The sequence below is a fragment of the Anopheles arabiensis genome, chromosome 3, assembly GCF_016920715.1.
Source record: "Anopheles arabiensis isolate DONGOLA chromosome 3, AaraD3, whole genome shotgun sequence".
NCBI lineage: Eukaryota > Metazoa > Arthropoda > Insecta > Diptera > Culicidae > Anopheles > Anopheles arabiensis.
The window spans coordinates 87201289-87227082 of NC_053518.1; the positions used below are offsets into that span (position 1 = coordinate 87201289).

The following is a 25794-nucleotide window of genomic DNA, read 5'->3' on the forward strand; positions in this document are numbered from 1 at the left end:
AACGGGTTTTTTCTACTCTCACCCCCGTTCCTAGAGTCAGCCGGGTAATAAAAACCCCTAAGAGCACATCATTATTATAGGCCCTATTCTGCCCTCCGGTGGAAGGTAGCATCACCGTCAGCAGCACGCTATTCTGAATATTTGTTTTGTATTTTTTGCTTGCTGGGGAAAATCATTATCATGTTTGGAGATGAAATAAAAGAACAGGTTCTATTAAGGTATGTGAGTCATCATGTAAATGATGCTTAAAATAGAACCTGTTTTTTTTAGCGTCAATAACCTGCCCCAAGGATTTGAATGGTTCTTACAATGGTTCCTTGAATGCAAAGAAGATCATGTAAACTTGCCTCGAGAAACATTATAAAACATATTTTAGGCATGATAGTAACTTAAACCCTCAAAGTTATATAGATGGCCATGACACATAAAACTAGCCAAAGATTGGGAAGAGTAAAAGTAGTACGCAACCTCAACCTCCGTCGGTGTTGATAACCTTCCCTAGGAGAAGGTTGTTTGATTATTTGGGGTGTTGGTTTGGCTTTCAATGTTTTTGTACTACTTATTGAAGTAATGTGAAGAGACAAACAGAGTTTAAAGATTGCAGTGTCAAAGATCAGTGTGATGTTACAGAATCATAATCAAAAGCCCCATTTTGAGGAGTGAAACATCAAAACACTGCAGTTGGGACTTTCTTCACATTAATACATTAATGCGCACGTTTATTAACTTCTTCAGCACGACAATGGGCTAGATAAATTAAGAAGGAAGACAGTGGCTCAGGCTGCCGTGTAGTAGGTCGGGTCCACCTTGAGCGCATTCAGCTTGCCCACGATCCAGCCCCTTGAGCTCTCGACGTCCGCGTACACGCCGGGAATGTTTTCATCGCCACAGCCGATGCCCCACGCCACCACACCGGCCTGGTAGTAGTTGGTTTGGGAGCCGGGCATCAGGCACACCAGTGCTCCACCGCCATCACCGGAGCACACGTCCGCATCCTTCTTGCCGCCGGCGCACAGGAACGAGCTGTGCAGCTTGTATCCGGCACCGAGGCGCGTCTTGCGGAGCGCCTGCTGACACTGGGCCGAATCGACGATCGGCAGCTCGACCCGCTTCAGGATGTGCTGGTAAACACCCATCACGCCGAACCGATCCTTGCCCCAGCCGCCGGTCAGACACTCCGATCCGACGGGTGGCCGTACGCCGGGCGGCGGTAGACAGATGGTTTGCACATTTTCCGCCGGCTGGAACGGTTGGACGAGCACCAGCAGGGCCACATCGAAGTGATGGTGCTTGTTGTAGCGGTCGTGTATCAGCACCTCCTTCACGCGGGCGTCCTGGTGAGTTTTTGGGAATGAAAGAGTTTAGGATATCTTCAACAAATCGCGGAATGAACGGGTTGTGCACTTACCTGATAGGGAAGTACTTCCGATTCGGTGCGTGTGTCCCATTCACCGGCTCGCACCAGCAGCCTGGTGGACGTTTTGTTAATCACACAGTGTGCGACCGTGAGAGCTACATTCGGTGCCACCAGGGAGCCGACGCAAGCGTACACTTCCTTCAGCTCGGAGTCGAAAAGCTCCTTCATCTCCAGCACCAGTAACGACCAGGGGAATTCACCTACAAGTGCCGGGAGAATCAGAGGTAAATGCTATAATGTTGTCATATCGTTCCATTTGCCATCGGGACAATCTTACCAAACTCCGCTTCCTCCACCTTTCCAGCACCGATGCGGAAACCTACGCCGTTTTGATTCCTCTGCCCGCACGGTAAGAATTCGTCGTCCTGCGTTGTGCTGTGTGTTGCCGGCTCCTCAACGACATCCTCAAATGCGCAACAGGTGTCGAGATAGTGCGAGCAATTGCCCACGACGTTCGAATTCTCCTGTCCGATGCGTAAGTCAACTTCCGGTGCTGGTGCATCGTCGTCCTCTCCTTCGGCTGTCAGCGGGCGGAGGCAGTTTTTGAGCGGAACACATTTCCCTTCACAAGTCTGCAACGGAATTTTGGGACAAAGATGGTAAGTGACAACGGGAATTAGCTTAATCGCAACTCTCACTCTCTCTCCCTACTCTGACGAGCAACCCTTCTTACCTGGCCGTCTGCGGTGGGAGTTAGGGCCACCACCAATACCATCAAACCCACCGCTGCCGTCAGTGTTGCTAGATTCATCACGCAAGCACGCACGCACGTGGTCGTCACTGGCCGTGCTGATTCGTACCGCACCGCTGGTTCGGCACACACGTTCGATCGAGCAATCTAAGCGATACTGGTGGCTCACCGATTGGGCCGAGCGAGCGGAGATCACAAACAAAAATTGATTTCACTACAATCTCAAGCGCTGTACAAGTAAAGCGGACGGTACTGTGGCAAACGGCGATGATGATGACCCGTCGTAGACGGCGATGACCTGACGACTACATGCATTCTGCTTTGCTTTTGTACTGGTCGCACGACGACCACGACACAGTGTTGTGCGCCCGGTGCGGGGTAACGGTGTAACGTTGAGGACTTCCCTGGTGGTGGTTCTTTTCTCCCTCTTTGGCCCGGTAACGGTTGGAACTGGTTTTTTTTTCGTTCGTTGTTTCGTTTGCTGATGGTTCGTTCCTGGCCTGCTAAACGGAGTACTGCCGAGCATCGGTTAATGAGAACTTCTAGGTAGCTTGTAACGACGTCCTGCGCTGAGCTGAAAAGTCTTTGGTGGAAGTGAAAGTCTGTAGGAATGAGCGTGACATGGATATGAGATGGATAGTGGAGAGATTTTTGGGAATTTCTCGTGTTTAAGTGGATACGTTTGGCGTGTTTTTTTTTATTATTAATTCGTCGGATGTGGTGTGAGAGACAGAAAAAGGGAGAAGAGGAGAAGGAGAGAATGAGGGTCACCTATTTTCTCAATTTAAGGTATTTTTTTACCTTAATGTTTTGATAGAAAAAAAGGCTTGTTTTATAGTGGATATAGCCATACAATTAGTACGAACATTATAGATTTGTTCAGGGAGTTTTTCGGCCACTTACATTCCTCTCACGAAACTGTGCAATTGACATACATTCGATGTCTAATCAAGCATATAGGGGGGTCGGTTGATAACAATCGTTATAAAATACTCTATTCAATTTTTGTATCAATCAAAATCATGCAATTCTTCCATTGCATCTCACAGAAGTTCGATATTTTGGTAATATTTCTTGCTATTTAACATCAATATTAAAATCCTATCAAAAGGTCTTCATAATCAGTTCCATACCTATTATTTACAGTTTCTTTGAGTTCCATCACTATAGGAACACAATACGATAACTATAGGAACCATACCACTAAAAGATATTAATATTATTCCTCAATGTGTCTTAAAGTTGAAATACACAAATTGCTTGTTCATCGAAATGAGGCAAGAACATAAGACTTAGAACATTCCACCATTTATTACTTTCCACTGATGTTCTTTTGGGGTTTATAGAACTCATATTGAACTTTTTGTGATTATTTATATGTGTAGCTTGAGAAGCCCAGTGGTTATTATTGTTCATGGCCTCAAATGTGGCAATTTTGTCCATTTAATCATGGTTGGAGGTGGTGTAGTATCGATTTTTTCACTTGCAATTATGTTGCTTTTGAACGTTTTGCCCAGAATAGGACATACCATGTATGATAATCATTCATAATCAACATTAAAAGTCTAGCTTGAGAATTGACCAATAATAATTCAAAAAATCTTCGAAAAAATTAAATGTACGATCAATTTAGTGAGCCTTCTTGATACTTTAAATTAATGAAAAAATATTTGTATAAAGAAAATAATAGTATTCTTTTACAAAGAAATATATTTTGCATATCCTACCGAGTGTATGTCGAATTTACTTTTTACACGTTTTTTTATTGCTTATACTTCTTTTTCTTTATTGCTTTCTTCTATTTGATTAACTCGATATTGTAGCACCAGGGTGTGAACTATAAAACGTGTTTATTGTTCTTCTATATTTATCACCTCCTCACATTTAGTCTGATGATCGTCTTTCAAGGCCTTTTTAACAAAGAAGAAAAACAAATTTGAGTAAACTATGAACTTCTACAGTTTTCTGAAGTAGCAAAAGAGATCTTCAGATAAAACATATGCATGTTGTCAGCGGGAATCATTATATTATGCTGGGAATTTCTATCGCCTGGTGAACTCTCTAGAGTGTTCTCTGGTTTGCTTGTCGTTTATAGTTTTTGTTCGTTGTTTTTGCATTTTTTGCAGTGTATATTTATATCCCACAGAGTCGAACCTGTGAACCGGTTAAGAGATAAGATATATTTTTGCCACATTTCCTTACACATTGGTTGGCTTCGGAAGAGCATCCTACGCATGGATTAGGTTTATTCCAGAATTCCAGGATTATTCCAGAACTTCAAGAAGACTTCTTCTTCTTATTTGGCACAACAACCGTTGTCGGCCAAGGCCTACTTGTGGGGTTGGCTTTCAGTGGCTTTTGGGTTACCCCCCATAGCAGAATAGTCAGTCCTACGTATGGGAAGACTACCGAGCCATAATTTACGTTACAAAAAGTTTGAAGATGAATTGGGGCGATCTCCAGAATTGTGCATATTTTTTCGTTCACAAATTCCGCCTCGTGTTTTGGAACCGTTGTAAGGCCTCAACTCGGTAAAATCTCACACATTGAATTAACGACACGAGCGCAGCAAAACCAGTTTTGCGCTCGCTTCATTGTGCTGAAAACGTGTGGTCAAACGTCCTTTCTTTGCCGAGCGTATTGTTAACCGCGCTATATTGGTTCAGCGGAGTTTATTTGAAAGGGAGAGCGTGATATAGCGTCCGCTTTTACGGTTCATGGACATTTCCCAGGAATTTCCAAACCAACTCCACACAAGGGCCAGGCCAGGATCGATTTGACCGATAACCTTTTCCGGGGATCACTCGTGATATATCGCGTGCTGATCGTGGCTGGCGTAAAGGCGACTGCGATGATGTACCCTGATGTCTAATGATAGCTCAGTCAAGGGCCCCTTCTGCAAACTATCTTTGAGCTCTCAAATTGTAGCCTTTCGATAGAGTTTTACTGCTTCGCGAAGTAACGATCACTTGAATGTTTTGGATAAGTGCGAGTCGGAGGCCCCGTCGATTCGGACCCGGTCCGTTACGTAAGGGGTTTCCCTTCCCCGGCAATAATGTGCGCATCGGCAGTAGTAGCGCTTCTTCTCTTGATTAGGACGGGATTCTCGTGCCCGAAGTTAAGCTTCAGTAAGTCGACCGGTGCGACTAGTACAACGCGTGTCCAACAGTTTGAGATGTGCTGCAGGACTGAAAGTAGCTTGTCCCATTTGTGAATGTAAATTTCGTGATCGTGAACGTGTACATACAAGTGTCCGCAGAATGGCATCTTCAAGCGAAGCAAACTTCATGTACGTGCGGTTAATGGTGGTCAGTGTTGTCATCGGTATGGCATGTGTACGAATGGCATTTGCTTGCAATTGTATACCGGAAAAGTTTTGCGCTGCACCACCGGATGTGGACCTTCGGCTGATAGATGACGACCAGTGCCCTACGGGGATGGTGTGCTGTGGTGAGCCGGCAAGTGACCTCGACGAAACGGTCTGCGATGGTGGACTCTGCGTTTCCGACCAGTCACAGTGCCCTGGTGAGGATTACGACGACGAAGATTACGGCGCCGGACTAATCGACCTCCGAACGAACGATGTACGCTGCCCCGGAACTCAGTATTGCTGCCGAACGATGCGCGGGCAACTTCCCGCGTGTGATGGAACGTGCGTGCCGAGGTCACTCTGCACCATGTTCCAGCCCGGGCCGGCGGGGTGTGCGGGTGATAACGTTTGCTGCCGGATGGATCGGACCGCGTGGATTGACACGATCAACGATATTAATGCGATGGGTGAACCAGCTTTGCTGCCCGTTAACGATCGCGTGTCGGGGACATGCGAGTGGAGCAGATTGGGAACAGATACCACCACCGTCGTACCACCCTGGCTGGTGTCGATCTGGGCACGGGTTGACATCCTGCCCGGTTTGCAGGCGGATCAGTTCGTTTGTGGTGGGGTACAGGTTGACTCGTCGCTAATAATGACAGCCGCGAGTTGCGTGAAAGATCGACCGGCGGAGGACATGTTCGCGAACGTTGGTGATTACGATATTTCGAGTCGAACTTTGCTGCGCGTCGAAAATGTGAGTTTTGGAAGATGGCGAACGTTTGTTATCGATGGTGGTATTCATTGGGCCGATGGAGAAGTAGTAGCACTGTTTGCTCTTTAAGATGATATCGCATCTGCGTTGGTTTTTTTGTGAGGTAAAATAACCTGCTTTTTAGTTTTGTGACGCTCGCAGAGGGCCTATTCAAGTTACTGTAAAGCTAGTTCGGAGACTCACACTCGAACGCAGACGAGATGAAGCAGATGCAAAAATTTGAAAGACACAACAATAAGGAAAGATCTCGTAAATGTTCGCGAATCTTTTATTTTTAGATTCCACTCACTCATAGCGTGCAAGACTGCTGGGATGTCTTACGAATTAAACGACCGTAGGATGGAAATTCATTTTACTTTTACTTTTTTACAGCTTGTTAAGCAATGCTCACCAGGTAGGGAATGAAATGAGGTCGTTAAGAGAGGGTCAGCGGGCACACGTTGCACAGGATTTCATACCAAATGTCCCTGGCCGATGGCATTGTGTAATATAGTAAGGCCTCATTATCAACCTAAATTTTTGATAACATACTAAGCCGGTCTCGTAGTACAATCGTCAACTCGTACGACTTAACAACATGCCCGTCATGGGTTCAAGCCCAAAATGGGTCGAGCCGCCATACGTAGGACAGACTATCCTGCTATGGGGGATCAATAAGTCACAGAAAGCCAAGCCCCACAAGTAGTGGTACTGGCAGGCCTTGACCGACAATGGTTGTTGAACCAAAAGAAAGAAAGACTAAGCTTTATACTGTCTTGAGGTCATGTTAGACAATTAACATCAAAAATTTATCGATTAGATCACCATTTGAAGTTAGTTTGATAGTGCATGACTCACACGAATCAATTAAAGATCGCCAAAAGTATTTAACATCTAGTTATTGAACGTCTTGACTAAATGTGCCATTTCTACTTCATTCAAATCCTTTTTAATCTTTTGCTTTGATATACATGATCTTTTGCCCAGATCTACACCGTCAAGGAGAAGATCATTCACGAATATTACAACACCTCCGATCCGGTACACAACGATGTCGCCTTGCTACGTCTTACCGCTCCGGTTCGCAAAGGCAAGTGTACTGCACCGCTTGCCTCACCGCCGGCGAATGGATGCAAAGCACGAAACCACGATTGCTACACCATCGGCTGGAACCGTACGTTGCTTGCAGCAGGCTCCGGGCGACCGAAACGCTACCCGGTACAGGTGACAACCTTCCAGGAGGATCTGTTCTGCTCTCCCGGCACGATCTGTATCGATCGTGACGAAGCACGATGCAATGTTGAGGACGAATCTCTGCATGGATCGGTTGTTATTTGCGAGGAGGGTGAGCAGCAAGACGATTGGAAGGTAAGGGGGCTGCTAATACGCAACTGCACGGGCGTGGCCATTGAGAGTGTAGTGGCGTGGCTGGAGCATCAGCGTAATCCCGGGTTCGTGCAGAAACTGGGACCAGCAGACCCGTCCCGCCAGTATCTGCCCGTCCGTGCGTGATCCCCATGGATAACTCCATGGACCTTTGGAAAATGATGCAATGTACCAAAATAAATGAAAGTTTTGTTTGTTTTCTTACAAGTTGCAATTGATTGATAGGAAAGAACATATTTGAGCTTATGTCATCATAGTGTTGATGTACGTAATGCCGTGATGCCCATACTCTTGTGAGTAGTTTTTTTATATATTCCATTACTGGAACTTATAATGATGTCCTAATGAGTTTAAATCAATTCTAGAACTGGTAATCAGTTCTAGAATTGATTTAAACTCATTACGACATCATTATAAGTAAGATCAATATGCAAGATGATTAGGATTATTCTGGGATTTTTCAAGAACGTACTCCTTCTCGATTCCTGGTCTCGTCATGACCCTTGACAGGGACAGAACTGATGCTGATCTTTTCTTGATCCTAGGAGAGATCCTCCAGAATTTGATCATTTGACCTTATTCGTTCTAGAAACTGGTACCGAATCTAATCCTATATCGATTTTAAAACTGCTGCAGAGCCTTTATTGGTTATGGAAGTGGCCCTGATTTTGCCAGGGTTTTGTAAATCAGTCCCGGTCTTTCTAGTAATAGCAAATCTAAACCGGATTTGAATTGAATCCCGAATACATTGCAGTACTTAAATAGCTCACGCACCCAATATTAGCCCTGGAAGAGTAAAAGAACTCATGCCGATCTTAAACATATTTTTGGTCTTAGAACTGATCCCAAACTCATACCGAATCTGTTAATGTAGCTGTTATAGAGTCAAGATTTTAACCAGCATCTGTTTCGTTACTAAAACGGTGATTGAACCATTCCCGGTCATGTTCCAATGACCTATCCTGATCCTATCTCGGTTGCAGTTCTACATTAAACTACAAAATTAGTTAACAACATGAACGGTGACGCTCGATATCTGTAGATCAAATCTTTATTGATGGGATCGGAAAATCAGATTATCTGTTTATGAAGTGTACACATAGTCCCTGGCAAGAATGTTGTGCTCCAGTAGCTGTTCATCGATCCAGCCACGGAAGGCTGACACACTGGCGTACACACCGGGGATACCGTCCGTGCCACAACCGATGCCCCACGCCACGATGCCCGCCTGATAGTAGTGAGTGGGCGATCCCGGAATCGGACACACCAGCGGAGATCCTCCATCACCACGGCACGTGTCCTGTCCGGCCACGCCACCGGCGCACATGAAGCTCTGATGCAGCGCAAACCGCCTGCCCAGCCGAGTAGTGCGCAGTGCCTCTTGACAGGTTGCGTGCGGTACGACCGGCAGCTCGATCTTCTTCAGTATTACCTGGTACTTGCCCGCTTTGCCGAACAGATCCTTGCCCCAGCCGGAAGCGAAACAGTTCTGATAGTCGAACGAAGTTCCCCTCGGTGGAAGACAGATCGGCTGAATGTTCTCGGCCAGCAAGAACGGATCGGTGAGTACTACCAGCGCTACATCGTTCGCCAGCGAGCCCTTGTTGAACGCTTCGTGCGTGATGACCTGATCGACCCGACGATCCTGATGCTTGTACAGCTCGGCCATCGTCTGCGTGTCCCATTCGCCGGCCCGTAGTATCAGCTTGTCCTTCTGTTTGTTGTACACGATGTGTGCTGCGGTAAGGACCACGTTCGGTGCGATCAGTGATCCGCCGCCCTGGTAAAGGTTGAAGCTGTCGCCGCTACCACCGATTGGATTTTCCAGCAGTACCGCCACCATCCACGGGAACTCACCGAACTCGGCCTCGCCGTTCGGATTGGTCGACAGACGGAAGCCGACCCCGTTCGAGTTACGCACACCGCAGGTCGGTTTACCTAGCTCGCGCTTGATGCCGTATGGTTTGATAGCGCCGGGCGGGGGCTGGTCACGCACGGAACGCTGCTCGCAGCACTCTTCCAGATAGTGACATGGAGCTCCGGTTTCTTCACCAACGCGAACATCTATGATGCCCTCACCGTCCGTAATGATGCCGTTTTCTTTGCAAAGGAAATACGGCACGCACTCGCCGCTACAGGGCTGTGGAAAGCAGCAAATGGTAGCACCGTTTACTACCTAGATGAACCATCGCCAATAGTACCTTTAAACTTACTTGGCTTTGTGCCACTGGATCTATTTCTTTGAGCACATCATCTAACGTATAGTCCGCCCTGGTTAGGTGCACCAAACAATGAAGCACCAGGATCAAAACTGTACCAGATACACTGGACAACCGAGGCCACATTTTATTGCTATTCAATGTTTCAACCGCAAACGCAACGGTCCACGAAAATCGTGTCGAAGAAATTAATCAACCGCTCTCGTCTCGATATCACCCGTTCGACGATCCAGGCAAGACTGTGTGCAGTACCTTATTATGCGGTAGTGCGAGCTCTGTAGAGGTGTGTTTAGCTGTCTCGTTTTCCGCGCAGATGCTGCTCGCTACTCTTCGGTACAGGTTTTTTGCTTTTAGGATTCGTTAGCTGGCCGTATTAGTCGTTGCAAAATCTAACATATTTTTGAACTTCACGCAAAGGCGATCGTGCGTTCAGCTTTGTCCACGGAAGTCTTCTTTTAACTTTTATCAACATACCTGATAACGCGAGAACGCGTTATGGAAATGAGCTGATGTGGTATTTCTCCAACAAATCCCCATTAAAAGTTTTCGTTCATTGGTGGTAAGCATATGGTCAAGGTTTATCGTTGATCCTCGTCGATGCGAGTTCGCTGTGGAAGAGAAGGGACTAGTTTCTGGCATTTGTTCGGTCGGTGCCACCCATTTGGATGAGCTATTCGTTTAGCTTTAGTAAAATAACAACTGTATTCTATTGTATTTTATGCATGAAGATTCCGTGTTTCGTCGTACCGATCATGAACTTCCTTTGCCTGTCAACGGTTGAATTAGTGCCTTATAGTTGTCACGTTTATTTTTGTAAATTCCATGAGTTTTTTTTGAGAACCGGTTTGCCATACATAAAAGCAGTTTTCAATGACAACTATCGAACATCTTCCCGAAAGAATATCAAATATAATCAATTAAACTATTAAATTCCGATCGTAACATAATTTTACTAACTTGAAGGAAGACTATCTGAAAATAGCATTTTTCTTTCATTTCATATGTTATGCACTTACTTAGCTTTTTTACTTGTAAGAGCATTCAGTTAACAACAGTTCTTTTAATAAGTTTTCTTGATTTTAAGTGTCTTATTGAATGGTCTTCATGCTTCTTAACGGAATGGAATGGAATATATAGTATCTATCGCCTTCTTCGATTGGAGGAAATCAGGTTTGAAAAGTTTTATGTTCAAATTCAGCAAACTATTCATCTTGTTCATCCGATACTGTAGTTGAACCGCGCAGTTCATCGATAGAAAGTTCGGGACTAATGTTCTTGCAACAAATATCCAGAATTTCTGGACAGTCGTAGTCATCTGCTGCGGAATCTACGGTGGTGTCAGTAGTGCCCTCATCGTCTGGGTTTGGTACAGCATCGAGGCACCTGTAGTACGGCACACATTCACCGGGACATTTCTGGAAAGATGGTTAGAAAGAAGGGGCACGTTTTAGAATTAAATGAACTTTGCTAAATTCCCAGTGGTAATCGTACCTTTCCTTGGGCTTCGACAATCACTAGTAAAGTCAGCATTGTTATCAACGCTAGCGGTAGAATGTTTCGCAGGACCATCTTCACGTGTTATACACTGCTGCACACCAAACTTGTGAGTAAATTCTGTTTTTCCTGTTTGAAATACACTTTTCACGAATTCCACGCGTCCGCGTACGGATCAGTTGTGAGGCAGGATTGTCTTTGAGACTTTAGTCGTGAAGCTTTTATACCGCTAAAGATGCGAAAGAATGCATAATTAACATTAATTAACTTTCTGCGTATCCGTATCCCCATCGATCGTGTTAGAGATATTTGCTGATGATCTAATTATATTGAGATGATCGGCCGAAAATCTGGAATTCTTCACAAAAATATAAATGAAATGTCGTTGCTACTGTAGTTGCAATTCGCATCAACTATTCATACACTTCCTCGATAGGAAGTTCGGGACCAATTTTCACGCAACAAATATCAAGATATCCTGCGCAGTGGTAGTCCTCTGCATTGTCATCTACGGTGATTTCAGTGCTGCCCTCATCGCCTCGATCTGGTCTTGGTGCAGCACCATTGCACATGTAGTACGGCACACATTTAAAGGGACATTCCTGAAAAGATGTAAAAACCAAGTAAACCAAGCTTTGGAAATGCATGATTTTTGCAGAATTCCCAGCGTTATCATACCTTTGCATGTGACTGGACAACCACTACGGCTAGCAGTGTTACCATCACTAGCGCTAGAATGCTTCGCAGGAACATCTTCGCGTGCAATGCACTGTTACACACCAATCTTATGTAAAAATGCTGTTTTTCTTATTTAAAATGCCCTTTTCATGGGCATCGCTTTGCGTTACTCTCGGATTTGATTCCACGCCTACCATACGACTCAGTAGCGGGTCAGAATTGTGCATTGTTACTTCCGTCGCGATGCTTTTATAGTGCTAAAGATGCCGCTGAATGTATTATCAACTTTGACGGCTTTTTCGTAACTGGTTTCGCACGAGATGTCTATCGGAAACCGGTAATAAGCTTTTTGCGTATCAATATTCGCTTTGGTCGTGCTAGAGATATTTTATGTGGCGAGGCATTCGTTTTCAGCTTGAGTCGTAACAACGATTTGCTTGAGAACGTAATGTGTGTTACGGTACATTAAATTGCAGCTCATAGTTGCAGGTTTATAAGATGGTTTTATTTTTTGTATATTTTTGTTTTAAGTTATCTACGTTCTACTTTCTTCTGTAATGTAATGACTCCCTGGAATGGGTTCCGCATCAATAGCTGGATCGGAAATGGTTTAGCATCAGTTTTAGTACTGGTATGGCTTCGGGATTAGTTTCAATTTTAGGTTCAGGATGGGTATGAGATGAGGATCCAGAAAAGGTATAGGTTCGAGATAAGTTACAGGACCGTAATGGATTCGGCATCAATCCCCAGAAGAAGTTCAGGATTAGTTCTACGGTCTGTCTTTGTTCAAGATCAGTTTTACAATCGGGATGGGTTCGGGGTCAGTTTCAGAACCAGTGCTGCTTTTGTTCTTGATCTCGTTCGACGGACAGACACACAATATTACAAATAAGACTTGAACAACTTATTATTATTATCATTGTTATTTTTATTATAATCATAATAATAATAATTATTATTATTATTATTTTTATTATTATTGTTATTATTATTGTTATTATTATTATTATTATTATTATTACTCTCCTTTTATATTTTATTATTCTTATTACTTTGAATGGCAAAGATGAACCTTTTTCAGCTATCGCTCTAGATAATTAACGCAGTTCTGTGATAAGCAGGCTATAATATGTATTCTCCCCATTTGTTCACTATTTCACTCATAAACATCGTAAAAAAGTGCTGCGTTTCTTATGGACGCGTACAATAGAGCGTTCCATTTTAACTGAGCCAGCGCGATCACCAAAGCACGTGTTGCATGTAGGGCCCCGTGCAATATGATAATTAATTGCGTACTCATCATACTTATGGCTTGCTTGGCGCTACACCGAAAGAACATATAACAATACTGTTTGTTTCTAGAATAGTACTTCGTACTAACCGCCACTCAATCCAGTCACGGTAGTACGCCAAATCGAGGAATATACCGGGAGTGCCATTATCATCACACCCGTTGGGCCACCCGACAATGCCCGCCTGGAAGTAGTGGTGTGGCGAGCCCGGAATGGGACACACCAGGGGAGATCCGGTCAAGTTACCGAGACACATATCCCGTCCGACAAAGCCACCAGCGCACAGGAACGGCTGTACGGGTCGCTTCGGAGGCAACAGATGCTGACAGATATCGTGCGGCCTAACCGGTACCTGTACCCTTGTCAAATTCGCCTGATACCAGGGTACGCCGCGGGATGGCACGATGCCCCAACCGACCGTGAAACAATCGTACCTATCTAAGTGTGTTCCCTTCGGCGGGAAACAGATCGGTTGTATGTTGTCCGCCAGCTGGAACGGTTCGGAGAGGTAGACCAGGACAAGATCGTTTACCAATGGGCGGTACATAATCCCCATATGTGTGAAGAGCTGGGCCACTCGACGGTCCTGATAGCTGTATTGCGCACTCTGTGCAGCCCATTCGCCCGCGCGTACCACGAGTTGCTCCTGCTGTTTGTCATGCACGCAAAGGGCCACCGTGAGGACAAACTTCGGTGCGATCAAGGAACCACCACACTCGTAGAACAGTTTATTTTCCGGGAAGTCCCGCTCCTCCCGGTAAATGATCACCGCCCATGGGAACAAGTTTTTCCTGCTACGGAAGCCACAGGTTGATCGATCTGATACTTCACCAGTGACCGGCAAGGGTGGCTCGATCGTGCTCGTTGGAGGTCTGTTTCGATTGGGGCGTTTTTTACAGCACACAAGCCATGGATGTGGACATTCGGGCTCTTTGTGAGCAGGTGGGAAGATCTTTCCGGTACCGGGGGGGATGATCTTGTTGTCTTGGCATAGGTTATACATCACACAATAACCGGAACACTCCTGAAAGGTAGCTTATGTAAATGTGGACTAGTGCGCGTTTAATGCATCTCACATCGACTCACTTTAGTACGGTATGATAGGATACGCTGTTGTCCTGGAATCTCTATATCATGATCAGCTATACATTCTGCGTATCTAATGAGATGTACTGAAGCAAGCATTAGGATATGCAATTCACCCACTTTACTGATTTGCCAAAACATTTTTCTGTTTGAACATACACGCGCACACACGCACGTACACTTGTTAATTTCGTCGAATTCAACCAGTGTCCAGGAATGTAACAGAATATCGTCAAAAAACAGTGTCTGTCGAAGGAGATCCGGAAAAAACAACGTCTCGATCTTCTTTCGGATCTGCTTTTATATCATTTTCCCTGAGAAGCAACAGGTCTGAGTAGACAATTGCCTATAAGTTATGATCACTGAAGTGCAGGGATCAGCAACAGGCATTCCTAATATCAGCATAAAGCCTTCTCCGTTAGTGCTTTAAATGATTTAAACTGATTAAGCGAAACGGAGCGACAAAAGACGTGGCTTCCGTCTCGTACAGATTTTTTTGTTTGAAATCGTTCCTTCTGCATAATTATTGTAATTATTGGTTAGTTATTCCCCCTGATCGAGCTTCCTCGCTTAAATATGCGTCTCATTCAATTGTCTCATTCATATTGTCTCGCAAGTTCAAATATCTTGTCATTTTTACACATTTTTGATTATACTGTTATGAGAAATATGTGCCTGCCACTGCCTGCCACTCTCCCGCGGGCATAATCTAATCAACATTTATTTCTGATGATAGAGCTGTGTATGCATTGTTGTGTTATAGCTTGAGATAAATTGGCAGGCCGATTTTACAGGGGTTTTCAGGGGTGCTGATACTTTCGGCACACTTTCTCCGCTCTTTCGCAACGGGAAGTAATACTTTTGGCGCGCTGGTGATAAAACCTTAGTGGATCTTGTGTGAAGAGAAGTGAATTGTATAGCACCCTTATTGAACATAGATTGTAAAATTCCAATAGGACTTCGCATCCTATCAGATAAAAGATGAATAATTGTAGCATTTTTAGTAGCAGCAGTAGTAGTAGTAGTAGTAGTAGTAGTAGTAGTAGTAGTAGTAGTAGATGTTGTAGCAAAAGTATTATGAGCATACATTATTCAACGATAAAATATTATTACTGCAAGAATGTTCGTTCAGTTAAACAAGCTTTATTGTGACAATTTTGTAATACAATCAACGGTTAAAGTATTTTGCGTCATTAATTGCTATTTCTTTCGGCAATTTAGATGTCCTGCATGCAATGGTAATTTTGTATTTATCACATTCGTATGTGGATAATCTAACAGTGCGTAACGACCATGGCCGCTAAGATCAATCACATAAGCAGAAAAGCGTATAGCGTCGCTGCAAATCTGGAAATCAAAGTTTAGTCGTATCAAGTGCACATGTCGCTCCAGATTCCAGACTCCAATTCAACATTAAACTCTACAGCAACGTTCCAGCTTGACGGGTGCAGTTGTATCGAGCTCTTCTTGCCAACTTGTCGCTTCTATTTCTGATAGGTTTAAGTCTACTATCGACCAAGGTTACTCTATGCTATAACCTTCAGAAATTCTAACCTTCAGACAACCAAACCCATATGACACCAAAATCAACTGTTATTTAATAACATTCAAATTCTTGTCTTCGGATAGTTTCTGGATTTTGAAAAAGGAACTGTACTACTTCCTCTCCGAAATTAACGATCATTGGTAAACTTCTTGTGCGTTGTTTTGTTTATTGTTTTGTGCATTGCAACCTGCCCACTACCCACTCATGAACGATTGGCTCGGTTTTGACAGCTTGGTATTCGCAATTTCGTAGATGTAGTCCCGTGCGGGGATTTTGCGCTGCACCAGCTGCTGGTTGATCCAGTCACGGTAGTGCGCCACCTGGACGAATATGCCCGGAGCGCCATTGTCATCACACCCGTTGGGCATCGCGACAATACCTGCCTGGTAGTAGTGGTGTGGCGAGCCCGGAATGGGACACACTAGCGGAAAGCCGGTCGAGTTACGTGGGCACATGTCCTGCGTGATAACGCCGCCCGCGCACAGGAACGGCTGTACAGGTCGCATCGGAGGCAGTACGTGCGGGCAAACGTCATGCGGCACAACGGCTTGCTCTCCCCATGTTCGCTTCACCAGCATCGCGTATCCATCGCAGACGATTATTCTGTCCCAGCCGACCGTGAAGCAATCGCTTCGATCGAAGGATGTTCCCTTCGGTGGGAGACAGATCGGTTGTATGGTTTCCGTCAGCTGGAACGGTTCGGAGAGAACGATCAGGGCGACATCGTTCGCCAGTGAGTGCACGTTCGACGCTTTGCGTGTGATGAGCTGGGCCACCCGGCGGTTCTGATGTTCCGTTTCTAGGCGCCATTCGCCGGCGCGTATCACGAGCCGCTCCTTCGGTTGGTCCAGCACGCAATGGGCCACCGTGAGGGCAACGTTCGGTGCGATCAACGAAGCGCCACACTGGTAGAACAGCTGGTTTGTAGGATCGTCCAGCTCCTCGCGGTAAACGATCACCATCCACGGGAATGTGCGTTTCCTGCTGCGGAACCCACACTTTGCATCACTCGTAGGCTTGCCAGTGGTCGTCCGTGGTCCCTCCAGCGCGGAGCGTTTTTCGCAGCAAACGTACTTACGGTACGGGCATTCGGGTTCGCTGTCGTCCGGGACGAACCTTTTGCCCAACATGGGCGGTACGATCTTGTTCTCATGGCATTGGAAATATATCACACAAATGCCGTTACATGTCTGGAAGGGAAGGAATGGTAAAGCGCAATTCAGTTAACATTGACTAGCGTGTGTCTTAACGTTTGCTTACTCTATTTCGTGGTTGTTGTTCGGTAGGCTCTGTTTCTGGAACCACACGATCTGCTGGAACTTCAGTGCAGCTAGTGAAGTGGGCTGCAGCAACCAGCAGGATTAGGAATGTACCTAATTGCTGGAGCATATTTTGTTTTCTTTCGTCACTTTAGTTCACCCCTGGTGCCTGAATTTTTACTAAAATACTGTAAAAAGTTGGAACACTTCCACCTCAACCACTCCGACAATATTTTCACTACTTTCCCAAGCAGTTCTATAGCATGCGAAATCCAGACTAGATCTTACAGCAGACAACTCGTTTCAGTTTGCTTTTATATTAGCTTCTCTGATGATCCCGTGCGCAATACGCTTAACAGCAGGAAACTTCCATCGTTGAGGTTAGGCGAGTAAGTAACTAATGACCAAGTAGGTAATGATCACTCAAGTGTCAGGGGAGAGCAAAAGAAAGTTGCTGTGGTTTGCTTTGTTCACTTAAGTCAGGCAATTGAATTTTAACGAGGGTGTTTAAATTGAATTATAATAAATTTAAATATAGTATTGAAGTTAAGGAGTTATGGAATACACATGTAGAATACAATTGCGTTTATTTCAAGGCAGTTTGATCAGTGATGTGACAGTGGAGAAACGATCGCTGCTCGCTGTTTTCGCTGTAAATCGGCCCCTGTAAAAGTTGTGATACACCAGCTCTCGCGGTTTGAGTCAAATCCGCTTTAAAGATTGACAATCCCTGACACCGCCCGATCGGCCTAATTTAATCAAGAAGATTCTCGTTTGGTTTTGCATCGCCGTGTTTATCCCGGGCGATGCAGCTAAAATTGGCACAGTGTGCACTCACGGTGCAAAGGGAATGTTTTGAGCCACGAGAATGCGGTGTGACTGCGTCTTAGGGACATTTCCCATTTAGTAGCAATATTGATATAGAAGAGAAATACACTCATAACTCAGTGGATACACAGTAGTTGAAAGTGCAGAAGTCGGACGTCCAAAACCATATAGAGGTCTGAGCTTTGGGCGAGCTAGCTAGATCAAGTAGAGTATTAATTAGTGTAAATGAATTTAAAGCAGCTACAGTACCGTTTTGATTCAAACTATGGACAGCTTCAAACTCCGGACATTCAGTTCAGTTTTTTTTTATTAAATTTCTTCATATCCTGTCCTGGTCATGCCGTTTTTCCCATTTTACATGATATACATGATATACTTGTATCAATGAAAATGTGTCTGACCCCCGAGTGGCCATTTAAATGTATTTGTAAGAAAATGTTACATGCGGAAAATGTCTTAAGTGTCCGTAATTCGAAGCAATAACGGTATAACTTCACTGGCTGGGATAATATTGCATCCCTATTAGTCAGTTCACACTCGATACATCTATCTTCTTGTTGTTTGACATATCGTGAATGTGATGAATACAACGGAACTGAAATTCATCGCAAAGGCTTTATAACTCCATGACAACCAGCCCGGTGTTTGTTACTGTCAAAGCTAGGAGGAAAATATTGACATTGAAATCAAAGCTGTGGAGATCAATGGCAAACGTTATTTATTCAATTGGAAAACCCCGTAAAAATAGATAAATTAATAGAAAAAGTTTATGAAAGATGAGCACAATCAACTATCTACTGTAATTTATTGAAGTGCGGTATAGAAAATAGGCGGTCAAAATAACATCAATTAATGAATGTTTCAGCTACATGCACGGTAGATATTAATAAAAATGTGCAAATGTTTTACAGCCACACGCACACACACACATACCATACTGATTGATATCTGTTCAAGATCTAGTTAAAAAACGAATATTGAGCGGTGCGGCTGTAGAAGCTCGCGGCAGTGTATTTCAACAGTGAACTTTAGGGTTGCTTGCGACCACAGGCCGCACTTTAGAAATAACGGAACATTTCTTTCGGTTTGGGTTTGTTGTTCAGCTCATACAACGCCTGCTCGATCCAGTAGCGGAACGACGCCACATTGCCGTACACACTAGGAACACCGTACGTATCGCACCCGACGCCCCAAGAAACAATGCCTGCCTGATAGTAGTGGTTTGGCGAGCCGGGCATAGGACACACGAGTGGCGTTCCAGTAATCGCACGACATACATTTGGTCCAAGATTGCCCCTAGCACACAGATAGCTTGACGGTCCTGGCCCCGAATGTCTGCAGAAACCAAATAGCATTACCGGAATATGTGCCATATTCACATTCAATTGTACGCTGCCATACTTATAGGACAGATGCTCATCAAAAGCTACAGTGAAACATCGGTAAGCATCAATCGATGCTGGTATTGGAGGAAGGCAGATCGGTTGCACGTTCCCTGTCCGCTGGAACGGTTCGGTAAGGTTCAGCAGGGCCACATTATTAGAAAATGTGCGGTCATTGTATTCTTCATATGTCATTATGTCAGCTACTCGGCGCTCCTGGTACTGCCGAAGTTCTTTATCCTGGGAGGTCCATTCGCCGGCACGAAGCAACAGTTTCTCCTTGGGCATGTTGAACACGCAGCGGCCCGCTGTTAGGACAGCGTGCGGGGTGATCAACGAGGCTCCGCATATGAGGGAAAAGCTATCGTGTTTGTCGTGGAAGACGCTCACCAACCATGGAAAATGTGTAGCATCGAAACCAATGCCATGGTCATTACGAGTACCACAGCTTTCTTCTTCACTGTCACTTGATTCGCTATCGTCTAGTGAAAAAACGTCAAGCAAACTTGGTTTGCTGGCGCCCGGTGAAGGAACATCGTGTACAAATTTTCTATCACTTGGTTTGCTGGCGCCCGGTGAAGGAACATCGTGTACAAATTTTCTATCACTTGGTTTGCTGGCGCCCGGTGAAGGAACATCGTGTACAAATTTACTGTCACTTGGTTCGCTGGCGCCCGGTGAAGGAACATCGAGTACAAATTTACTTTCACTTGGTTTACTGGCGCCCGGTGAGGGAACATCGTGTACAAATTTTCTATCACTTGGTTTGCTGGCGCCCGGTGAAGGAACATCGTGTACAAATTTTCTATCACTTGGTTTGCTGGCGCCCGGTGAAGGAACATCGTGTACAAATTTACTGTCACTTGGTTCGCTGGCGCCCGGTGAAGGAACATCGAGTACAAATTTACTTTCACTTGGTTTACTGGCGCCCGGTGAGGGAACATCGAGCTTAGATCTTTTCTCACAGCAAACATGCATCGGGTTAGAACATTCCGGTTCGTTGACGCCGACGCGTATACCAATCGCTCCGGCACCGTTCGTCACGATCTTATTGTTCTTGCATAGGTAGTACATCGTACACTCGCCGGTGCAGCTCTGTGAGAAATTGAAAGAGTAGAGCACAGATTTGTTGTTTTTAATGTGCATATTATACATCATTCGGAAATACATGTATCGTTCATACTTACTTCACGTGTCGTGCTTGCAGCACATGCCCTGTGGTCTGCGAATGTAACTAGCAGGATGAGGAATGTACACAAGCAGAACATCTTGTGTTATTTTGTAGGAAACTGCAATCACCCAGTGGACACTTGCTGCAATCGTTTTGTCGTGCGCGTCGTTGCAGTGCCTGCGGAACACTTCCACAAGCAGATCGCTCCGAAGTTTCTTTATACGCTCTGTCTGTGCACGATGGTAGTCGATTGTTGATGGTGATAATAATCAACATTTCTTGATGAGCAGGGTCAAACTTATGCATCGTAGGAATTGCAACTATGCTTACTGCACTAGTGAACTTGAAAGCCTAGCTAAATCTAAACAAATTGACCATGAAATTAAATCCATTGATAGTAAAACATTGTTCTATCGTACTTGAACTCCACACGAAGGACATGATCAGTGATAAAGGATCAAGGTATGATGCTGATGCTTGAGTGTTATCTTGCTACTAATAATAACATATAATAACATATATATCGGATATTTTATTCAAAATTGTTCTGTAAGTCTTTTACTAACCGCCTTAATGGTGAAACAGGTTAATCGTTTCTTTTCTTTTTACCAAGCGATCAAGTTACGATAGCGGGTATTATTTCATACTTTATTTTGATTCCAATATTCAGTTGTTTTGGTATTTATGTACCATTTATTCGCTTTCGCGCTTATTTCAATTGAACTTCCGCTTCCACTTTAACAGCTAATTTTTTCTAATGACTACTATCAGTTCAGACAGGAATGAGGGAATCGTAAGGAAAGTACGGGAGTTTCAATTTTGAGATATATATTCTGTGCGTCAATCAGGCAGGGGCTCATTGGAGTTTTTTTTTACAATATTCCTAGTTTTTCCATTAAATATTTATTAATCTAGCTAGGGCTGATTTTATGGTACAGCTGTGAAGTCACACGCATTACCAACATGTCCGTTAAGGGGTCAAGCCAAGAAAGTGTAACGTATGACTTTGACTGACTATCCTGCTATGGGCAATCAATAGGCCACTGAAAGCCAAGGCTATTAGCGGACCAGTAAGGCCTGGACCGACAACGGTTGTTGTTGTGTCCAAGAAGATGAATCTAGCTAGATCAATTTTGTATTTGTTATTTGTAAATTTAACATTTAACGGACGTGATTCTCTTGAAGTATTCAATACATGGCGTGCCATATATCGGGTTAATAATAATCACAGATAACGTTGAACTCACGGGGTACATACGAGATTCAAGGTCAGCGATTCAAAGTCTAAGAGCGTACAGCGACTATCATAATCGACTTGGACACTCCAGAAGCGCAAGGCGAACCGCGTGAATTTGTGCTGAATCGACTCCAAATGCGCCAGGGGGCGAGCAGCTGATGGCCACCAAGCTACCGAAACGTATTCCAGCGCTGACCGCACCATTATAGCGTGTTGATGCAGACCAAGTCAGAAATGTTAATTAACGAGCTTAATTTATTTATTTCATATATATAACCGACGGACCATCGTGTCTAATCGGCAACCTTATAATTAAATTAAGGAGCATATAAATAGACCTCTAGTTATAAGCAAACATTAAATGTGACGTAGACGCAATTTCTCCTTGAACGTGGAAGTAGACATACTAAAATCGAACAAATCAACACTTCATTGAGCTCGAGGGACATACGTATAATAGGGTGTCCCTGGCTATGGTTGTTGCGGGTACGCGGTACACGGAGATGGAAATTAGATCTAAGAATCCGACAGGGAGCGAACAAATTGATGCTGGCTAGTAATGCCGGGGAATCGATCTCTCCGTTAAGGAGCCGGAATATAAAAAGGCATTGGGCGTTTTTACGTCGAGAGCAGAGTGGTTCAAGTCCGAGAAGCAGACACCGCTGATGGTAGGAGGGCCGAGGGTGGTGGGATTGCCATGGAAGGAGTCGAACCGCATACCTGGTGAGTCTCCGTTGAATGGCTTCGAGGCGATTGATGTCACCAACGCCGAGCGGGCACCAGATCGGGCAGCAGTACTCCAGGCACGACCTTACGATGGCACAGAAGATCGACTTGACGCACATGGGATCGGTAAACTCGCTGATTTCCCATCGCAACAACGCTATTAATGTGAGGGCGAAATGACATCTTCTGATCGAGTAGCACCCCAAGATCACGGATACATGTCGTGCGAGCCAAAGCCGTGTTGAGCATAGTGTATGTAAACGTGATAGGGTGACGGGCTCTGCTGAATGATATACACTGTCATTTGTCAGCACACACTTGGAGGGCGTTTCTGTTGCACCAGCTGTCGAGATTCTCAAGGATCATTTGAAGGCGTACACAGTCACTGTCGTTTCTAACTGGAGCGAATATTTTTACGTCGTCGGGCAATGCTGACAATTGAGGTTGATAATGAACGCTTAACACGGTTGTAAACGGGAATAACCGAATGAAGCAGGGGAAGAAGAAGAGTAAAGGATTGAAATCAAACAAACAAATTCTGGAAAGCTGCATGTACTACACTATCAGCTGACTTTGAGGATTTATTAATTATCCTTATACCAAGCGTAGGCTTAATACCTTCAGAAATAGATGAATATATACTTTTGTTGTTCTTTGAAAGGACCAGGAGTGAAACACATACAACCATTTCGATTAAACAAGAAAACAAACATGTCGGAATTTCTATGTTGAAGATGTGTAAAAATAACGATGGGAAATCGTGGCTCATCTGTGAGCCTCCTGGGTTTATTATACACCCTCTGAATGTTGTTGCGTTGCCCTGTAACAACATGGCTTCTTCTGGTTCAAGAGGCTTAAATTTTTATTGAGCTTGGAATGTGTAGTAATCCCGTGCTAGAATACTATTCTCAACCAACTGCTGATCGATCCAATCGCGGAGGAACGCCACATTACCGTACACGCCGGGGATGCCATCCTCGCCGCACCCGAGTCCCCACGCCACGATACCCGCTTGATAGTAGTGGGTTTGCGATCCCGGAACCGGGCACACCAGCGGAGATCCTCCATCACCACGGCACATATCCTGCCCGGCCACGCCACCGGCACACAGGAAGCTCTGGTCCAGCACAAACCAATTGCCAACCCGTTGAGATCGCATTGTCTCTTGACATTTAGCGTGCGGTACGACCGGCAGCTCGACCTTCTTCAGTATCACCTGGTACTTGCCCTCCTTGCCAAACTGATCCTTACCCCAGCCGGAAGCGAAACAGTGCTGATAGTCGAACGATGTTCCACTCGGCGGCAGACAGATCGGCTGCACGTTTTCTCCCAGCAAGAACGGCTCGGTGAGTATCAGCAGCGCCACATCGTTCGCCAATGATTCGTTGTCAAACGCCTCATGTAAGATGACCTCAGCAACTCGACGGTTCTGATGCATGTATAGCTCATGTTCTGTTTGTGTGTCCCATTCGCCGGCCCGAAGCAGCAGCTGCTTTTTCGGCTTGTTAAACACACAGTGTGCCGCCGTCAGGACAACGTTCGGAGCGATCACTGAACCACCGCACTGGTATACATTCAAGATACTGTCGCTATTGTCCATTGGACTTGATAGCATTACGGCCACCATCCAAGGGAACTCACCGTAATGGGATTCACCGTCCTTGACACCGGTCACGCTAAAACCGAGCCCATTTTTATTGCGCAAGCCACAGGTCGGACGGACCTGCTCGGTGCGTCCCAATGGTTTGATTACGCCCGGTGGAGGTCCATCTAGCATGGAGCGTGCATTACAGCATGTTTCCAAATAGTGAGGGCATTCAGGTTCAGCATTAACTCGAATATCTATCACACCTCTACCGTTCTTGATGATCTTGTTGTCTTTGCAAAGATAGTACGGCACGCACTCGCCGGTACAGCTCTGTAAACAGGTTCAGGTTACAGGTTAGGACAAGTTTGCAACACACTTTCACTGATGCCTTCCACTGCATACTTACAGCGTTTGGAGGTGTGTTTGCGTTTGAGTTGGGTACATCCCAACTCTCGTCGGACTCTATTCCTTTAATAGCATGGCCCTTTGCAGGATCTCCGAAGGTAACAAGCAGAATGAAGAAAGCACCAACTTGCCACCGCATCTTCAAGCGATAACTGCAGCACACACGATCGTTCGTAGTAATTTGTCCGGTCTGCAATCTGCACTGAAATGCACTGATAGCGTCTATGCTGGGAGAGTTACAGACGAGATCTTCCCAAGCAAGATCACTCTCATGTTCTTTTATACCATTTCGTCTGAGATAATCCCTCAGCAGGCCCTTTGATTGGCGAGCCCTTGCCGTTATTGACACAACAAATGATTGTACGATTGTGCGGTTATAAAATATGAGAGTAAGTCACGATCGTACAAGAGACGATTGTTTTGGTGTAAGCAATGATCACCCAAACCATTTAATCTAATCAACAATTCTCAAGAACTGGGCTTTGTTTTGTGTTGATCAATGAATTTTCCTTGAACTGGAGAATGCAACTATAATTGAAATACACTATAAGTTACTCCTTCTTCTAACCTTCTCCTAGATAGTAGCAACTCAGTCGCTTAGCAAAACTGAACATCTGTCGAATGAACATCGGATTTATGCGAGGATGTCGATTTTAAATGATTGATTATTGGGAGTCGTCCTTCAAACCCTTCATCAGCTGATCGCGAGTGTGTTGGGCAAGATTTGTATGAACTGTCGTTCTTCTCCGACAGTCTAATAAACATTGGTCTAGCTGCAATTTGTATACTGCTATACTGCTGTAGCATAAGTTTAATTCATGAAAATGCTTTCGTTTGCTGAGAGGATTAATTAAGATTTTGTTACTAGTTCGATAGAGACTTTGAGTCAATTGGCTTCATTCACCTCTGAGTATTAACTATGAGGTGACAGTTTGCGATGGTGCTGCTTTTACATCCTGGCGTAGAAGCTGGACTAAAGGTGGGGTTTAAGCTCTGATGTTGGGTCGCCGTGATAGTTGAGTATTTATACAGAGATTGTCAGCAGGGCAGCTATGGTTGCTGAGGATTTTTTACGAATCCTTGTTCTCGCCGACTGTCAAGAGGAGAGTTGTCAAAGTACACACGGACAGGCTGACCTATAATAATGTATAGACCTTGGAATATATCATATCCAATCCTCCAGTTTTCATTTCTTCATTGTCAATTGTTTGTCGAAGGTAGTTTTAGGCAGCAATGAATACTCCCAATGCCAATGAATGTGATGGCATTTTGAAGGAATCTTCCTTTTGAATCTCCAAGCGCGCCTAAATTCTATACAAAGAAAG

The 25794-nt window shown here is 44.8% G+C and overlaps 6 protein-coding genes across 6 annotated transcripts; 1 reads left to right on the forward strand and 5 right to left on the reverse strand.

Moving 5' to 3' along the window:
• Positions 1–681: 681 nt before the first annotated feature.
• Positions 682–2358, reverse strand: LOC120899546 (phenoloxidase-activating factor 2-like). Its single transcript, XM_040305521.1, has 4 exons — positions 2091–2358; positions 1695–1989; positions 1409–1617; positions 682–1334 (listed from the first exon to the last, which is right to left on the reverse strand). Exons 1-4 carry the CDS (start codon positions 2166–2168, stop codon positions 777–779), a joined length of 1140 nt encoding a protein of 379 aa, XP_040161455.1. The 5' UTR covers positions 2169–2358; the 3' UTR covers positions 682–776.
• A 2789-nt stretch (positions 2359–5147) lies between these two features.
• LOC120899543 (plasma kallikrein-like) lies at positions 5148–7762 on the forward strand. The gene is made up of 2 exons (XM_040305518.1): positions 5148–6175; positions 7160–7762. The coding sequence occupies exons 1-2, from the start codon at positions 5369–5371 to the stop codon at positions 7682–7684; spliced, it is 1332 nt and encodes a 443-aa protein (XP_040161452.1). The 5' UTR covers positions 5148–5368; the 3' UTR covers positions 7685–7762.
• An 829-nt stretch (positions 7763–8591) lies between these two features.
• LOC120899545 (phenoloxidase-activating factor 2-like) lies at positions 8592–10192 on the reverse strand. The gene is made up of 2 exons (XM_040305520.1): positions 9772–10192; positions 8592–9698 (listed from the first exon to the last, which is right to left on the reverse strand). The coding sequence occupies exons 1-2, from the start codon at positions 9901–9903 to the stop codon at positions 8643–8645; spliced, it is 1188 nt and encodes a 395-aa protein (XP_040161454.1). The 5' UTR covers positions 9904–10192; the 3' UTR covers positions 8592–8642.
• A 2757-nt stretch (positions 10193–12949) lies between these two features.
• Positions 12950–14608, reverse strand: LOC120904140 (phenoloxidase-activating factor 2-like). The gene is made up of 2 exons (XM_040313935.1): positions 14328–14608; positions 12950–14265 (listed from the first exon to the last, which is right to left on the reverse strand). The coding sequence occupies exons 1-2, from the start codon at positions 14466–14468 to the stop codon at positions 13255–13257; spliced, it is 1152 nt and encodes a 383-aa protein (XP_040169869.1). The 5' UTR covers positions 14469–14608; the 3' UTR covers positions 12950–13254.
• Positions 14609–15993: 1385 nt separating this feature from the next.
• LOC120901890 (phenoloxidase-activating factor 2-like) lies at positions 15994–17438 on the reverse strand. The gene is made up of 2 exons (XM_040310236.1): positions 17134–17438; positions 15994–17063 (listed from the first exon to the last, which is right to left on the reverse strand). The coding sequence occupies exons 1-2, from the start codon at positions 17260–17262 to the stop codon at positions 16068–16070; spliced, it is 1125 nt and encodes a 374-aa protein (XP_040166170.1). The 5' UTR covers positions 17263–17438; the 3' UTR covers positions 15994–16067.
• Positions 17439–18937: 1499 nt separating this feature from the next.
• LOC120901225 lies at positions 18938–25127 on the reverse strand. Its single transcript, XM_040308929.1, has 3 exons — positions 24471–25127; positions 23345–24394; positions 18938–20437 (listed from the first exon to the last, which is right to left on the reverse strand). The coding sequence occupies exons 1-3, from the start codon at positions 24606–24608 to the stop codon at positions 19019–19021; spliced, it is 2607 nt and encodes an 868-aa protein (XP_040164863.1). The 5' UTR covers positions 24609–25127; the 3' UTR covers positions 18938–19018.
• Between the last annotated feature and the right edge of the window lie 667 nt (positions 25128–25794).

What these genes read in the sequence shown, in the direction of transcription:
- LOC120901225 (XM_040308929.1), bottom strand. Translation starts at nt 24,608, where the DNA reads ATGCGGTGGCAAGTTGGTGCTTTCTTCATTCTGCTTGTTACCTTCGGA. An exon ending in CAAACACACCTCCAAACGCT is followed by an intron (nt 24,395 to 24,470) that starts GTAAGTATGCAG and finishes ACCTGTTTACAG; the next exon opens with AGCTGTACCGGCGAGTGCGT. An exon ending in ATTACTACACATTCCAAGCT is followed by an intron (nt 20,438 to 23,344) that starts CAATAAAAATTT and finishes AATTTCTCACAG; the next exon opens with AGCTGCACCGGCGAGTGTAC.
- LOC120899543 (XM_040305518.1), top strand. Translation starts at nt 5,369, where the DNA reads ATGGCATCTTCAAGCGAAGCAAACTTCATGTACGTGCGGTTAATGGTG. An exon ending in CTTTGCTGCGCGTCGAAAAT is followed by an intron (nt 6,176 to 7,159) that starts GTGAGTTTTGGA and finishes TCTTTTGCCCAG; the next exon opens with ATCTACACCGTCAAGGAGAA.
- LOC120899545 (XM_040305520.1), bottom strand. Translation starts at nt 9,903, where the DNA reads ATGTGGCCTCGGTTGTCCAGTGTATCTGGTACAGTTTTGATCCTGGTG. An exon ending in ATCCAGTGGCACAAAGCCAA is followed by an intron (nt 9,699 to 9,771) that starts GTAAGTTTAAAG and finishes TGCTTTCCACAG; the next exon opens with CCCTGTAGCGGCGAGTGCGT.
- LOC120904140 (XM_040313935.1), bottom strand. Translation starts at nt 14,468, where the DNA reads ATGTTTTGGCAAATCAGTAAAGTGGGTGAATTGCATATCCTAATGCTT. An exon ending in TCCTATCATACCGTACTAAA is followed by an intron (nt 14,266 to 14,327) that starts GTGAGTCGATGT and finishes GCTACCTTTCAG; the next exon opens with GAGTGTTCCGGTTATTGTGT.
- LOC120901890 (XM_040310236.1), bottom strand. Translation starts at nt 17,262, where the DNA reads ATGCTCCAGCAATTAGGTACATTCCTAATCCTGCTGGTTGCTGCAGCC. An exon ending in AACAACAACCACGAAATAGA is followed by an intron (nt 17,064 to 17,133) that starts GTAAGCAAACGT and finishes CTTCCCTTCCAG; the next exon opens with ACATGTAACGGCATTTGTGT.
- LOC120899546 (XM_040305521.1), bottom strand. Translation starts at nt 2,168, where the DNA reads ATGAATCTAGCAACACTGACGGCAGCGGTGGGTTTGATGGTATTGGTG. An exon ending in GGTGGAGGAAGCGGAGTTTG is followed by an intron (nt 1,618 to 1,694) that starts GTAAGATTGTCC and finishes CGGCACTTGTAG; the next exon opens with GTGAATTCCCCTGGTCGTTA. An exon ending in CGGAAGTACTTCCCTATCAG is followed by an intron (nt 1,335 to 1,408) that starts GTAAGTGCACAA and finishes AAAACTCACCAG; the next exon opens with GACGCCCGCGTGAAGGAGGT.